The following is a 16,071-nucleotide window of genomic DNA, read 5'->3' as shown; positions in this document are numbered from 1 at the left end:
CACCCTCTTTCTCCCCCCTTCACTTTATTATTATGAGCCTTTACTTTTCCATAGACTTTTCTGCCTAAATCCACAAAGTTGTGTGGTGTTCCTGTTAGTAAACTGAAAGCTGAATTTCCCAAACACGTTAATTTTTCCTTTAAAGCAAATGTGGGTAGGATGATAACCGCCCTGTGTCATACTTTCATGTTACTCATTAACTAACTTCAAAAAAAAAAAAAAAGCCTCAGCTAGATTAGGAGCCATGTGAAGAAAGAGCTTCCTGCAATGCAGGAACTGAACAAAGCAAAACCGTAGATTTTCACATTATTGGGGAGACTCAGAAATGCGCCTTTGAGTTTATTTTTTGACCTGGCATCTGACAAGTGCACAATGGTGAAGAAAAGGCTGTCTTCCAATGACTCAGTGTTCCGGTGGGAGACTCCTGGCAGCCCAGGCAAGGCCAGCTCGGAGGCCCCGCACAGCTCCACCGACAGCCCCGGCTCAGTGTTTCTCAGGTGGGTACCCCGCCTCTGATCCGTCGATGGCTTCTGCCACCTGACAGGTCCTCCTTAAAGAACTCCTTCCTCATTCCCTAAGGTAGCAGTGTGCCAAGGAGAACGAGAAGGCACAGCCTTGGCATCCAGGCCAGTGGATTAAAGGGATACACGGCAAAGGATGTGACTTCCTGAGCAAATAGAACTTTACCACTATTAAGGGAAAATTGTTAATTTTTAGTACTAGATCAGTGAACTCACTCTTCAGTTCATAGGAAGTGAAGACGCAACTGAACCAAAAACCTTACTTTAGTGTTAAACTTACCTGTATTAATTATTAACATAGTAATTATTAAAACATTAAAATGATTGCACTCTTTTTGGTTTCCTACATTAAATATTTAAAGAGTGCTAGCTATGCTCTGGCTCAACTACTTACTGTACCGTGATTTACAACAGCTGTGACCAGATTCAGACTATTTCCTTTTTAGCTGTTAGTATTAATATCTACAGCAACACCACTCAAATAATTACAGAGTTTAAGTGAAAATTCATTTATTGGCTCTGTATTCATTTTGTCTCATAATAATTATCTAGAACTTATAAAAGGTAGACATAAGGTGCAAGTGGAAATCAATTGCAAGAGAAGTTTCTCCTCCGCTTTTGATGTGAACATTAGTGTACCTTTCACATAAACTTCGCAAGTGAAGGCAGAGGGTTGACCTCCATACCTGAAGTTTACTTTCACATAGCACCATATCCAGAAAGTTGATAATCTGTGTTATTTTTTAATCATTTAAAATCACTTACACAAAGAGGTGCTCAAAATTATGTTTAAAAATTAAATAGAAAACAAAGAAATCCCATTTCATTTAATGGCATTCACACATGAGAATGCAGGTTATGAGTGCAAATTAAATAATTTTAAAAAGAAGTTTTAGAGACCAAGAGTCTGAATTTATGCAAAACGTTACCTAATACCTATTTGAAAGTTAGCTTACTTTTTCCATCCATCATTAAAACGAATCTACCTAACTTGCATTATTTTCACATTTTGCTGAAATTCAAGTATTTCTCAAATCACTTTGTCCACTTAATCCATATCTTTTGTAGATTTTAATGAAAATTCTTTTTGGAGCTCAAGCTCTAACCAGGAGAAATTAAATTAAATTAAAATGCATTAATGAATGAATGAATTAATTGCATAAAGTATATTTTTTGCAGTTCATAATAATTTTTACTTTTCAGTTACAGTTGACATACAATATTATATTAGATTCAGTGCAAAACTCAGTGCCTAGACATTTATATAACTTACAAAGTGATCACCCCAATAAGTCTAGTACCCACCTGGCACCATCTATAGGTATCACAATATTGCTGACTATATTTCCTATGCTGCACTTTATATCTGCATGACTATTCGGTACCTACCCATCTGCACTTCTAAATGCCTTCACCTTTTTCACCCATTTCCCTAACTCCCCGCACATCTGGCAACCATCAAAACAGTCTCTGTATCTATGAGTTTGTCTCTGTTTTGTTTGTTCATTTTATTTTGTTTTTTAGATTCCACATATAAGAGAAATCTTATGGTATTATTTTTTCTCTAACTCATTTCACTTAGCATAAATAAATATAACACATATGATTTAAATAAGTATAGATAAATAAACGGAATAAAAATAAAATAAAAACCTGCATCAACCTAATTCAAGCCTTTTATAAAAAGAACCCAGGCCTATTTCACCAGCGTATTTAAATATTCAACATAAAAGCTCTATATTAAAATTTATAAGTGTTTTTTTAATGTGTATTAGAACCAACCTAAAAGCATTACCCATATCTCCAAAGAGCTTGGGCATTGGAGTGCTTTCAGTCTAGTTGAAAGATCTATTTAAAATATGGTATATAAAATCATTGAGAATAATTTGTAGAAGCATTCAGGCACATGCTTGTTAATTATTTCAGGTCAAAAATAAGAACAGGTAAACACTTCTCTTGACCTTCTAAATAAATATTAAGAATTTATGTGGCAGTTGTGGTATCGCATTGTCCTTTTCAGGAACAAGAGCTAATAATTCATCTACTCTCAGATTAACTACAGATATAATTTATGCAGTATTTTTTGGTCAATCATTCAATTCAGCAAAGACTTATGAGTAATTATTACATGCCAGGTTATGTGGAGGGCACGGGGGATATAATCATGAAAAAGCAAGGCCTAGTTCCTGCCTTGCTTTGAAGGCTGTTCATGTCAGAAAGGCAAAAAAAGTTATGCATACATGCATACATACATATTAATATAACTCAAACATGAATGCATGTTATTGTAGGAAACAAACACAGGGCTAAGACAGAGAGTGAGATGGAGAAAACTAATTTAGATGGGGCGACAAGTAAGGGACTCTTAAGGAAGTGACATTTAGGCCACCTTACAGGATGAAAAAAGAGCTGACCATGCAATGATCCGGAAGGAGCCTGCTGCTCTGAGGTGGGGAGATCCTGTGTCTTGAGGAACCTGGGGACAGTGGCACTCAATGAAACTGCAGACATAAGCGGAGGTTGGAGGTGTTTAGAGCTCTATTCTAATTGCTCCTAATTGGGGGGTTTAGGATAAGAGAGTATCACATGTGGTGCTCCCTTTAGAAGGGCACTCTGGCCACCCTCTGGGTTCTTTCCAGTTTTTTACTCATTCAAGCAATTCTAGATCTTCCCGTATCTCTAAGGTATGTACCTAGGAGAGGAATTGCTGAGTCACAGATTATGGACATGATTAACTTTGCTCATTATGTCAAATTGTGTTCCAAAGTTCTGTGCCATTTATGCTACTACCAGCAGCGACTCCCCTGCCTCAACAACAATGGCACTGTCCACTTTTTAATTTTTTCCAATCTCGAAGGTATGAAATAGCATCTCAGTGTGGTTTTAGTGTGCATTTCCCTTATAATTATAGGGGGAACCATCTTTTCAGTGTGTTTATTGGTCATTTTCATTTCCTCTTTTGCAAAACACCTGCTATGGGTTGATGGCCTTCTGGGGCAGGAGTGGGGGAGAGAGATTACTATCTTCTTCTTATTTGTAGACAGTTTTTAAAATGTTCCAGATTCTGATCTTTTGTTAGTTGTATGTGTTGCAAATATTTATTTTGGCATATGACTTGTTTGTTCAGGTTCTCTATTATGTCCAAGTTCTTATTTTTAATTTATCAGTTTATTAATTCTGTTCCTCATGACTTATAATTTCTGTTACTTGCTTGAGAAATCCTTTCCTACCCTGAGGTCATAAGAATGCTTTTTTTTTTCTAAAACTATATTTCCCTTTCAAACTAGGAACCTACAAAGGAATTATAATTTAGTTTCTGGTGTGAATTAGGGGACATCATTTTGATTTTTATATGGATAATAAAAAATCCCACATTACTTATTGAATAGTCTTTCCTTTACTTATTAATCTGCAATGCTATCTCTGTCATACATCACTGTCTTCATAAGTATCACTTTATAATAAAAGTTTTGTTATCTGATGAGACTCCTTACCTAGTTCAGAAGTGATTGGCTACTCTCGACCCTTTGCTCTACAGTTTAAATTTTAGGATCTACTTATGGAATAAGTCTATTTTTAATTCAAATGGCATTGACTCTGTTCCTCAATTTGAGGAAATTTAACATTTTATGGTACTAAATCTACTTATTCATGCACATAGTATGTCTTTCATTTAAGTCTTCTTTAATGTTCTTCAATAAAGCTTTAAAATATTCTACACAAAACTCTTACACATCATTTATTAGATTTATCCCTAGGTACTTCACATCTTTGTTACTATGGGAAATATATCTTAAATTGCATTTTATTTTGTTGATATTGTACTGAATGTAATTAAATTCCTAAATTGATCTTATATTCAACATCACTGCTAAGTCTTCTTACTAATTTAATGATCAATCTGTAGAGTATATGAAATTTTCTTTGTAGACAATGTTATTTGAAATAATAAAATTTTTATTTTTATTTTTCTGATCTTTACTCTCTAATCTTTTTTATTGTGTTACACAAGCAACGAACTCCATTATAATGTTGAGCATAAGTAGTCATTCCAGGCATTCTGGTTTTGTTTTGTTCTTAATTTTTAAGGGAATGCTTTTAACGTTTTAGATTTTGTCAGCCTTTCTCAGGTTAATAAAGCTCCCTTCAAACTGAGGTTTTATAAGAAATTGTTAAAACTATTGAGTGCTTCCCTGGTCTCCTCTGAGATGACCCTCACTTGAAAATCTTTGATGTTCAGGGTGGGGGGAGGGAGAAGAGGGTAAAGTGGGGATAAGCGGTGACAGAAGACTTGACGTGGCGTGGTGATCACACTATACAATATATAGATGATGTATGACAGAATTGTACACCTGAAACTTATATAATTTTATTAACCAGTATCTCCCTGATAAATTCAATGAAAAAAGAACCTGTGATGTATAGAAACCTTAAAAAAATAAATAAATTCTTTGACATTCATAATGAGCACAGTACCCCCTCATTCAAAATTCACAAGAAATCATCAGTCCCCAAAATACAGAGGACATCAGGTGGTCCTGAAAAACCATGATTTGCTGTAAGCTTTATTAGACTGAAAAGGGCTCTGGAGAATTAACAGTTTCATAAATTAGTCAGCAAACAAAAATCAAGAATTTTTATTCAATTACCTAACTGGTTTTTGGAAAACTATTATACGAATTAGCCATTAGATCTATTGCTTTTAATAAATTTTTTTTCCAAAATATTTTGTTTGAGATTATCAGTCTATTTCAATTTTAGGCAAAGGTGAAAGTTTCCCAGTGGTGCTAATATGAAGAATGGGGAGTTATAAGCTTTGGGGGCACACACAAGGTCCAAAATAGCAACTAAAAAAGCCAGAGGTGAGGCAGCCCTAAGCTGGAATGAGACACCAGAGTGGGACCAGCCCAGGCCTGCTCAGACTCCTTCTGTGCTCCACTTTGGGAACCATGCCAGGCTGTAGTCAACAATGACCTTGGCAGTTCTAAGGCAGCCTTGTAGTTGCACTCCTGTCTCCACTTAGGGGCTCCAATGTGTCTGCTTTTATTCCTCTCCTCTTCCAGCTGCCACCAGTGAATAGAAAAGGAAATGTTTATTCTTCTTCCCTTTCACTCTCCTCTCCTAAACCCACTTTTCCTCGTTTCTTCTTAGCCAAGCCCAATTCTCCTGCTATTAGGGAAAGGACAGCAGCACTATTTGGTACCTGAAGACCAAGAACACATGGCTGTGGTACCATGACCCATTTCACTAAGTGGCCTTAGCTCCTGTCCCCCGGAGCTGCAGAGGTAAGGGTGATGTTTAGAAGCTGGAGGGAGGCTGAATTCTGGGAAATCAGCTTCCTTCTCCAGGAGCAGGGGTGAGGAGGGAGCAGTCAAAAAAAGCAGGACTGTCTTAAGGGCATATATGATGGTATTAGCCTTGAACCTGGAGCGAGTATTTCAGTGAGCGGAGTAAATCTATTCTCAGGGGCCTGGGTCAGGGTGGCAGAGCCCGTGGACTCTGCAGAACCTCAGAGAGGAGAGTGAGGGGCGGCTGTCAGAAGGCAGACAGAATGAAGTGCCTCAGGATGTAGTGAAATGGGGATGTAGGTATTATGATGAGGAGGTAAAGGACAGAGGAGCAGGCCTCTTTGAGAGGAGAGCTAGAGTTTGCCCAGCAGGAGAGAAAGGGGCTTCCCAGCAGCTAGTGTTGCCAGGAGAAAAGAGACCTACAGTCCCTTTCCCCAATTTCTCCAGGCGCTTCCCCACAGTCCACTTACACAAAGCACTCAGTATTCTCTCAATATATATGCTTTATCCTGTCATCAGGCTTTTGAACATACTGGAAGCCCACCTTGACTGCCCGGAAAATTTCTATTTGTCTTTCAAGAGGTACCTCCCGAAAGGTTTGGCTAACTTCCCTGTGGTCTTCTTCTTCCACCCCTCAGAACTGGCAGCTTTTTCTTATTTGTTGGCTCCATATCCCATCTGAACCACGCATCCGAATGTGCTGCCATCAGGGGTGTATTTATTACACAGCCGATGAAGCTTACGCTTCCACCCTCACATATAAGGCCCCTTCCAAGGCCCGGGAAGAGTCCCTGGCAAGTTGTTCACATAGTCATAGATTTTCATAAACTTTTCAGACAATACTTAAACTGCAATTATAATTGCTATCTCTCTGCGCTCCAATGATGCCCCTCACACTGTCCCTCCAGTCCAGTAGCCAAGGGCATTTTTGACATTCTGAGTTAGAGGGGAGTTGTTTAGAGATACACTGAATAGGGAATTAGTGAAAGGTATTTATGTGATTTACGATCATTTCTATGTGCACATAAGTTATTGCCAGGCATCCTGGTTTCCAGGAATACTCTCAGCACCCACTAAGCCAATTTTCCCTGCTTGCTGACACAGAAGTACAGATGGTTCATGATATGAACCTGTCCCACAGGTGCCATGCTTCAGAAGCATGTGGGTAATGGAAAATAAACAAGACTGGAAATGTATGGAGCCAGAATCAAGTCTCCAGTAAATTCTTCCAGTCATCAGATATATACATTGCAAGCGCACTCCATTCTCGTTAATGCCAAGGCAAAACAGATGTTCTCTCCTGTTAGTTACATACCCAATAATTCAGCTGACATAATTACAGGTACAACAAAGATTTTTATGCTAACATTGCACAATTTGTCAGAAGTCCTGTGTTTATGGGGCACAAGCCCAAGGTGGTACTGAACATCGCTGTCGTCTCTGTGTGTGTCACACAGTAAATCCCATTCTAGCATTACATTATTGAGAACAGGTTTAAGTCTAAAAGAAAATGTCTACCTCATCAAAAAAAATAGCTTTTTTCTAGAGAAAAGACTAAATTATCTTTTTTTCACTTTATTTACAATTACAAAATTATTGCCATAGACAGAGATCAATTAGTATCAGCTAAAAACTGTAAATGTCATAGAGCACATCAGGCAGTCAGTTCATGAGAAAGTTACATTCCTTTCCTGGATTTGTCAGCTTTGATCTCTTTCTTCATTCTAAATAAATACTCGCTTTTCTACCTAATTTTTATTCATAATTTTTCTCAAAGAAGAGCCTACAGTGGCGTAAGCTTCAGGTCCAGAAAACCTGGATTGGCCCCTGATTCCAACAGCTTCAATGCCTGGGTTCTCCAACAGACCTGTGCTTTTCATACCTACAGAGTCTGGCAAAGGCCGTGACTCTCTAGAGCTGATGCAGGGGTGGAGGTGATTCTGCCAGCTTGTGCGCGACTGCCTGGTGTCAGCCCCTCGTTTTCAGCAATTTTAAAAATATAGAAAAATTAATTTTACAAAAATGTTTTTGAGGAGTGTTCACTTCGTATTTTTCAGAACACCGAAATTGTTTTTTAAAAACAAAATTCAATAACGTATGCTTTAATCTTTGACTATCTTTTTAAATGAAATTGTAAAACCTCATGGAAATCTATTTTGGATGAGTTCTAAAGCTATTTAAAGTAACAAATTTAAAAAATCAATCAAGTTCATTTACATGCCATTATATTCTCTCTCCCCACCCCACCCCCACCCCTCAACCACCCTCCCTCTCAAACAAAAACAAAACCAGGCAAGTGTAATTGAACTGAAAGCTGTAGGAGTTGTAACTATGAGGATCTACATGGGGGCAAATTGGGAACCCCTGCCAAGAAGTATGTATATGATGAATGAGGGTTTCTATGTAACCCAGCAGTAATAATAATAATAATAGCCTCTTCTATTTGTGCACTGGCTTATTCATGGGAACTTTTCACAGATGTGACCTTATAAACCTTGGTGGCTTTTCACTATGGTAGATGGATTACAGAGGTTATTCTCTTCCCTGTTTAGATGACCAAAGCAAGTAACACAAAAGGAAAATAAGTTTCCTGTTGTTGCTATAGGGCAAAATTAAGACAAGATTTAGTGTCAGTAGTGAATGCACAGCCCAAGACATGACCTAAATAGCATTATGCAACTCCATTGACCAATTTATTCACCTGGCTTGGTTTCAGATTATTTGGTCTATTCCAAAAATCAAATCCATCTTCCAGAGTCATTTAATTCAGTTTCTTCATCTCACCCCGGGTGACTTTTACAACTGCAGAGGGGACACTGGTTTCAGAAGTAGTTATACGTAGTTACGCTATTCCGTTTGAAAGAGCAAGGTTAAGGAGACCTACCTGGGATGCTCAATTTTATACTAGCTCATTATGTGATTTTGTGGGTTTCATTTAAATTTAGCTGTCAAGAGGCAAGGGCACTTTCCCTAGGTACTTTGGAGAAGTGGTATATGATGGGCGGCCTGGCGAGGTGGCTCATTTGGTTAGAGCGTTGTCCTGATACACCAACGTTGTGGGTTAACTGATCCCCGGTCGTAGCACATACAAGAATCAACCAAAGAATGCACAAAAAAGTGGAACAACAAATTAGTGTTTCTCTCTCTCACTCCTTTCTCTCTCTCTCCCCTCCCCTCTTGCTCTCTAAAATCAATAAATTAAAAAAACAAATATGATGGGTAATTTCATTTAACAAACACAGAAGACTTTCTAGAACCTCTGTATAAGGATGCTATGTAGAGGGAAGACTCTGCTGCATACATCTGGCTTCATCACTTACTAGCACTGTGATCTTTCTGTGCCTCACTTTCCTCAACTGCAAAATGGGGATAGTCATTGAATTGTGGAAAGTATTCAATGAGATAACATATACAGTGCTTGGCACACAGCAAATGCTCCAATGCTTGCTGTGGTTATTATAAGGCAGTGGGGGAGAGCCACATGTGGAGTAAATAAATGGCTGAAGACTGAGCTCCCACTTCCAGGGGCTCCAATGTCTGTTCGTGACAGACACACACCCAGGCTGCTGTAGAAGGCAGACAGTGTGCATGCATTTTAAAGATTAAGTGATTAGCCTAATTCCTCAAGCTATAATTTCCTACAGCATGTTTCCTGTTCATAGCTATGCTGCCATACTTAGATCTAGAAATAAACTACACTGTTCAAATATTTAGTGGAACAAAACAAACTTTGCCTAATGTGAAAAACTAATAGCTGCCAGGATGATATTGGAGAAAAAGAACCCTTCTATTGTATGCCTTCCAACAAACCCACAAGGGCAGAACAATGTGCCATGAACGAGCCTTACTCTGAATGTGCTCCTGCCAAAGGGGAAAGAAACCTGGAAGTAGGAACGGTGAAGTCGTAGACGCGTGTTCATTTATCTCACAGGATTGTCCTTTGGACTGTGAGCTCAGAGAGCCTTTGTGACCTGGTCAGCTTTTGGGTCCCTTCTCTTGCCCTCTTTGTGCCCAAGACCACATGCCAGTCATGCACATAGTTCCAGGTTTTGTAACGTCTTGCCTACAATGCTCTGGTGGTCCTTTAAAACTCAACCAGGTATCACTGCCTTAAGAAAGCCTACCTTGACACCAATCTCCCTGTCTCTGGGCTCACGTTATACCTTTACCTCCACTACAGCATTTATCACACACTGAATCAGACATCTTAGATTTCTTTTTGTTCACTCTGCTGCCTTTTGTTTCCAACACATCACTCAGTACTGTTCCTGGCACAAAGTACACATCAATAAATGTTAGATGAAGGAATAAATGATGATGAGTGATGGATAAATAAAGAACTCCCCTGAGTTGACAAGCAGGGCTAACCCTTCTGGGGTTCTGCTGAACTCACCCCAGAAAGGCTGAAGCTCAGCAGAGCTGACAGGGTACATAAGTGAGGAATCTGTCTGATGCAGGGACAACAGTTAGTGGCAAATTCAGATGACATCTCAGGCCTTCTGACTCATATTGCAGGACGTTTTCACTGTTCCACAGTGATTTATTATTAGATCTTAACTAATAATTGCCTTGCTATGGTCTCACGTGTTTTATCCTTGCCATTAGGAAAAGAGAGGGAACAAAAGACTACAAGAAGCCACGTAGGCTGAAATTTCTGTTTCCATAAATTTAAGCATAAACTTAATTTTAACTTAATTTCACATTGAATTAACTTTTAAGATAAACTTAATTACTGGAAAATGGAATTAAACTGGATATGAAAGAAATAAGAATTTAATTTAATAAAGCATTGATTTTTAATTATATTTTATTGTCTATGCTATTACATTTGTCCCAGTTTTTCACCCTTTACCACCCTCTACCCAGCCTCCCCTGCCTTCCTCAAGCAATCCCCACACCATTGACCATGTCCATGGGTCGTGCATTCATATAAATTCTTTGGCTACTCTACCTCCTATGTTGTACTTCATACCCCATGACTCTTCTATAACTACCAATTTGTACTTCTAAATCCCTTCACGGTTTTTGCCCATCCCCAACCCCCGCCCATCTGGTAACCGTCACAAAGTTCTCTGTATCTATGATTCTGTTTCTGTTCCGCTTGCTTGCTTATTTTACTTTTTAGAATCAATTGTTGATAGATATGTATTTATTGCCATTTATTGATCTTCTTCTTAAAGAAGACCCTTTAACATTTCATATAATACTGGTTTGATGGTGATGAACTCCTTTAGTTTTTCTTGTCTGGGAAGTTCTCTATCCTTCAATTCTTTTTGTTTTGTTTTTTTATTTTTATACTATTACAGTTGTTCCAGCTTTTCTCCCTCTGTCCCCTTCCCTTTGTCCTTCCATTCTAAATTACACCTTTGCTGGGTAGAGTAGTCTTGGTTGTAGGTCCTTGCTTTTCATCACTTTGAATATTTCTTGCCAATCTCTTCTAGTCTGCAAAGTTTCTTTTAAGAAATCATCTGACAGTGTTATAGCTAACTCATAGCTTTTCTGTTGCTGCTTTTCAAATTCTCACTTTATCTTTAACCTTTGATATTTTAATTTTAATGTGTCTTGATATGGGCCTCTTTGGGGTTCATCTTGTTTGGGACTCTTTGCACTTCCTCAGCTTGTATGTCTATTTCCTTCACCTAGTTATGGAATTTTACTGTCATTATTTTTTCAAATAGGTTTCCAATTTCTTGCTCTCTCTCTTCTCCTTCTGCCACACTCATGATGTCAATTTTGGCAAACCTGAAGTTGTCCCAGAGACTCCTTAAACTATCCTTATTCTTTCAGATTCTTTTTGTTTTTTCTTGCTTTTCTAACTGGTTCTTTTTTGCTTCCTTATATTTCAAATTGCTGATTTGATTCTTGGCTTTATCCACTCTACTGTTGATTCCTTGTAAATTGTTCTTTATTTTAATTAGTTTATTTTTTATTTCTGATTGGAGTTTTTTACAGTGTTGAAGTCCTCACTAAGTTCCTTGAGCATCCTTATAACTAATGTTTTGAACTCTGCATCTTGAAGGTTGCTTTTCTCCATTTTGTTCAGTTCTTTTTCTGGAGCTCTGTTCTGTTCTTTCATTTGGGCCATATTTCTTTGTCTTCTCATTTTGGCAACCTCCCGGTGTTTGTCTTTATGTATTAGGTAGAGCTGCTATATCTCCCAGGCTTGGTAGAGTGGCCTAATGTACAATAATAATGTGTGTCCTATAGGGTCCAGTGGCACAGCCTTCCCTATTACCCAAGCTGGGTACTTAAGGTACACCCACCATGTGGGCTGTGTACACCCTCCTATTGTAGTTGAGCTTTGCTTGTAGTTGGCACACCCAAGGTCAGCCCCCTACTGTATTGTGTCCAGAGTCACACAGCATAAGCTACAAAGCAATCTGCAGATGGCTGCAACTTGAAGGTGCCCAGGTGAGGCCAAACTGTGAACCCAGGCTGGCTGCTGCTAGTGCTAGACCTGGGGCAACTTAGCAAGAGGTATAGGGCTCACTAAAGCCAGATATTGCTTGTCTGAGAGAATTTAGGAAAATCTGAAGCATGGACCAAGACAAGCCATTTGTGTGGAAAAGCCACTGGAAACAGCTTGGGTGGGCCCAAAAGTTGGGTGAGCAGGGCCTCAGGGAATCACCAGGGCAGGGCAAACAATGTGAGCCAGGACAACAGAGTCTCAGATATGGCTCCTACCTGTTGGCTCAGTGGTTCTGTGGGGAAGGGCTCAGAAAAGGAACAATGGCCTCTGCTGCCACCTCTGTCTGGCAGAAAGCTGTACCTCAGCTCTCACCCTGATGTCGGACAATTCAGTTTCTCCCTGTATATCTCTGACGCCTTTCAATCTGCTGCTCCCTGGAGCTCAGTGGGAGTGAGTCCTACTATGTCTGTGGGTGGGCTTTTTAAGAGGAGCTGCTTAGAATTCCAGAAGTTTCTGTCTCCCACATCTTCAAGCCCTGCTGGTTTTTATGGCCATAAGTTATAGGGACTTCTCTTCCTGGCCCTGGAGTCCTAGGTTGGGGACCTACTGCGGGCTGGAACCCATCATTCCTGAGATATCCCTCTTGATTTTTATCCACCACATGTCGGTGTGGGACCAGCCTGTTCTATGTCTCCCCCCTCCTATCATCTCAATGTGGTTTCTTCTTTAATTCCATAGTTGCAGGACTTCCATTCAGCTCAGTTTCTAATGGTTCTGAATGATGGTTGTACTTTAGTTCAGTTGTAATTTTAATGTGTTTGTGCAAGGGGGCAAGCTGTGCTTACCTATGCTACCATCTTGACTGGAAGTCCCCTCAATTTTTAATTTCATAAATAATCCCTCACAGATGCCACAAATTTTCATATCTTCATGACTCTATGCTTGTTTTCTCTCTGCCTAGAAAAATATTTCCCTCAAACAATACTTAACCAACAGTATGGTACATTTTTACAATAACCTGTTAGTTTCACAGGCCAGCCATGTGTGTTCAGGGTGGGTGGGAACAACACAAGGGTGAGAATACCAAGAAAGGGGGATCATATGGGGCCAACTCAGAGGCTGGCCACCACAAAAGCTGTGTGTGACACCAAAGCTACCTCATATTTCTAATATGAAAGATGGTATATGGTGACAGGGTAGTGGCCTTGGAGTTCTCAGGCCTGTATTTGAATCACAACTCCAGCCCTTATTGTGTCACCTTTGTCCAGTTATTGAATCTTTCTAAACATCAGTTTTCTCATTTGTAAGGTGGGACAAATATGGATAATGCATGGTGGCTGGCGAGTAGGAGTACTCAGGAATTGCTAACTACTAGTATAGCCACAAGGTAGGCCAAGTTTTACCATAGAAACTCAGTTGGAAGTCATAATCCACACAACACTATGTCAAACTCTAAGGGTTCTTTCCTAGTTGTTGGATTATCCACATATATTCTTTTATAACTTATCAATGATTCAGTAATAGCTAAACATGGTGGGTAGGGGATGAATATGAATATGAAAAAAGTTCCTTTTACATATGTGAATACATGTAGAGACATGGAGACTTTACAATCCAAACCTGAAGAGCCAAAGGGCTGTCAAACTATCTCATCTCTCCCACATGGCTAAAGTCTATAGTATAATGACCTTAAAGAAACGTGAAAGTAAGGTAGGGGAAAAACTCACTGGTACTGAGCTAAGTAGCTTTCTCAAAACTACAGCTCTTCTGGGAAAAAAAAAAAGATAGGTTCAAATGGTCAAGATCTGTTTCATATCAAAATGAAACACTTTTCCAGCAGTACTGCTGGTGTACAAGGTTGAACAATGTTCTATACTTAGGAATTTGAGACTTTGTGCTTTGTCTTTGTTGTAAATTTCGCCAACCTTTGTTTCTTCTCTGGCAAAAGAAGAATAAAGGCAGGGAGAGGAAAGGCTTCTTGATATCTGCCTCAAAATATTATTTCTCCAAGTTTATATACTGAAAGTATAGTGGAAAGCACCCAGGCCTGACTGTGACAGCTTCTCTGACCTGGAGCAAATTACTGACTGTCACCTTCTCCTCACCTCACAGAATGGAGCTATCCATTGTGAATAGGAATTTTCCAGACAGAGGAGAAATAAAAAGGAGGGGGAAAAGTCAAATGAGGGAATATACATAAAGTCTTCAATTGCAAGCTCCTTATGGGGGAAAAATGAAGAATTATTTTCAGGCATTATTTTATCCTTATTCTTATGGTATTTTCTAAAAATTTATTTCAGTTGCTTAACGAAGTGCTAAATTTACTGTGAAGCTAGTAAACCTGAAACGTCAGGGCCTATCATTTGAATGAGCCTCTTTTTAGTCAATATTCATCATTTGCAACTAATTTTGTACTGTTTTTCTTAAAGAAGTCCCCCATATTATATAAGCTTAGTTGCTACAAGATTGAATCTGCTCCACTTGCTGTTGCTAACTTAAAGATAGATTTTTCAACCACGACCAATTTTCCAAATAGTATCATCAGTATTTCTTATCATGAAATGGGATATTATTTACTAACAGTTAACAAATCTATATAAGAAACTGTTATTATGGTATGAAAGGCTATTTCCAAAATGACTGATTTCTGGAAAACATGGAAGTGAAATTTATCTCCTACACACACATAATTTTTTGGAACATCAATATTGTCATTGTACAAGGTGACCATATCATATAGACCACATAAAGTAAAGCATATAACATATATTTAATGTACAATTGAATTTTAGAGTAAAACATAAATCAAGGTGGTAGCATCTTTATTTTATTTCTTAATAGAGGGAAAAAATACTGAATTTTTATCTACCTACATTATATACCATATTTCAGAGGTTTAAAAAATAAGAGATTTCAGAAATCCAAAATCTACTCTACTACTAATTCTTATTTGAGTTGAGAAGTAACACAGAAAAGTAGGTGAAAATACCAACTCCTTAGCCAGACTTCATGGGTTCCCATCTCATCTAAGTGGCTTGGTATGTCCGTACCTCAGCTTCCTCTCTTGTCTCATAAGAATGTTGTAAGGATTGAATGAATGACCATATTTGTGAGTGCTTAGAAAACTACCTAACATAGATAGGCACTATGTATGTGTCACTTAAAACACCTTAGGCTGACTTCTAACTTGGGCTGCCATTTTACAAATTGCTTTAACAACCTGGGTAATTATTAATTTTTTTTCATTTTATCCCACCGTCATTCTCCCATTAGTGACAACATCTTGCTTCTAGATTACCTATTGAACTGCTACATTTATAGTGGGAAAAAAAAGAATTATTCATTTTGTATTCCCCTAAGGTGTTGTGATCCCTGAGTGGTTTTGAGGGGACAGGGGGAGGAATTGCAAATTAAGATAGGAATAACAAAAATAGAGAACCACTTAGTTTAAAGTAAATGTTTCACAGCATAGAATTATTATGTGTTATTTTTCAAAAAGGCTTTTAATATTTGCTAAATTGTCCACATTGGGAAATATAATTATGCCAATTATTAACCAAGAGTTTAACTTTTGATGATGAATAAAGTGGCAAAATTTTAGATTGAGTTGTTTAAACAAAAGTTTGCTTTTAAAGGCCTCTTTCTATTAAGTATTAATAAGCTTATCTCTATTGGAAGGTGGCTTGTTTATCAGTCCACCTGCCATGCAGTAGCAGGCTTAACAGATGATATGACTTTGAACTTTCACCATTACCTAAGTTTATAATAATAAAACAGTTTGTTTCACTGTGGCCCTAAACTACTCTGTACTGTGTACACCAAATGATTGGGTTATTAATATGAAAGTTCTGGG

The 16,071-nt window shown here is 38.4% G+C and overlaps 1 protein-coding gene across 1 annotated transcript in view; it reads left to right on the top strand.

Annotated features, from left to right (window-relative positions):
* Nucleotides 1–252: 252 nt before the first annotated feature.
* GRAMD2B (GRAM domain containing 2B) overlaps nt 253–16,071 on the top strand; it is a 101,293-nt gene continuing 85,474 nt past the window's right edge. The window contains exon 1 of the mRNA XM_054589885.1: nt 253–497. Within this exon, the coding sequence (XP_054445860.1) occupies nt 373–497 (125 nt within the window). The 5' untranslated portion in view covers nt 253–372. The remainder of the gene's footprint in view (nt 498–16,071) is intronic.

This window comes from Pteronotus mesoamericanus, unplaced genomic scaffold, assembly GCF_021234165.1.
Source record: "Pteronotus mesoamericanus isolate MK-2021 breed Mesoamerican mustached bat unplaced genomic scaffold, CSHL_Meso_final scaffold_167, whole genome shotgun sequence".
In the NCBI taxonomy this organism is placed as follows: domain Eukaryota; kingdom Metazoa; phylum Chordata; class Mammalia; order Chiroptera; family Mormoopidae; genus Pteronotus; species Pteronotus mesoamericanus.
This window is presented reverse-complemented; position numbering and strand designations above follow the sequence as displayed.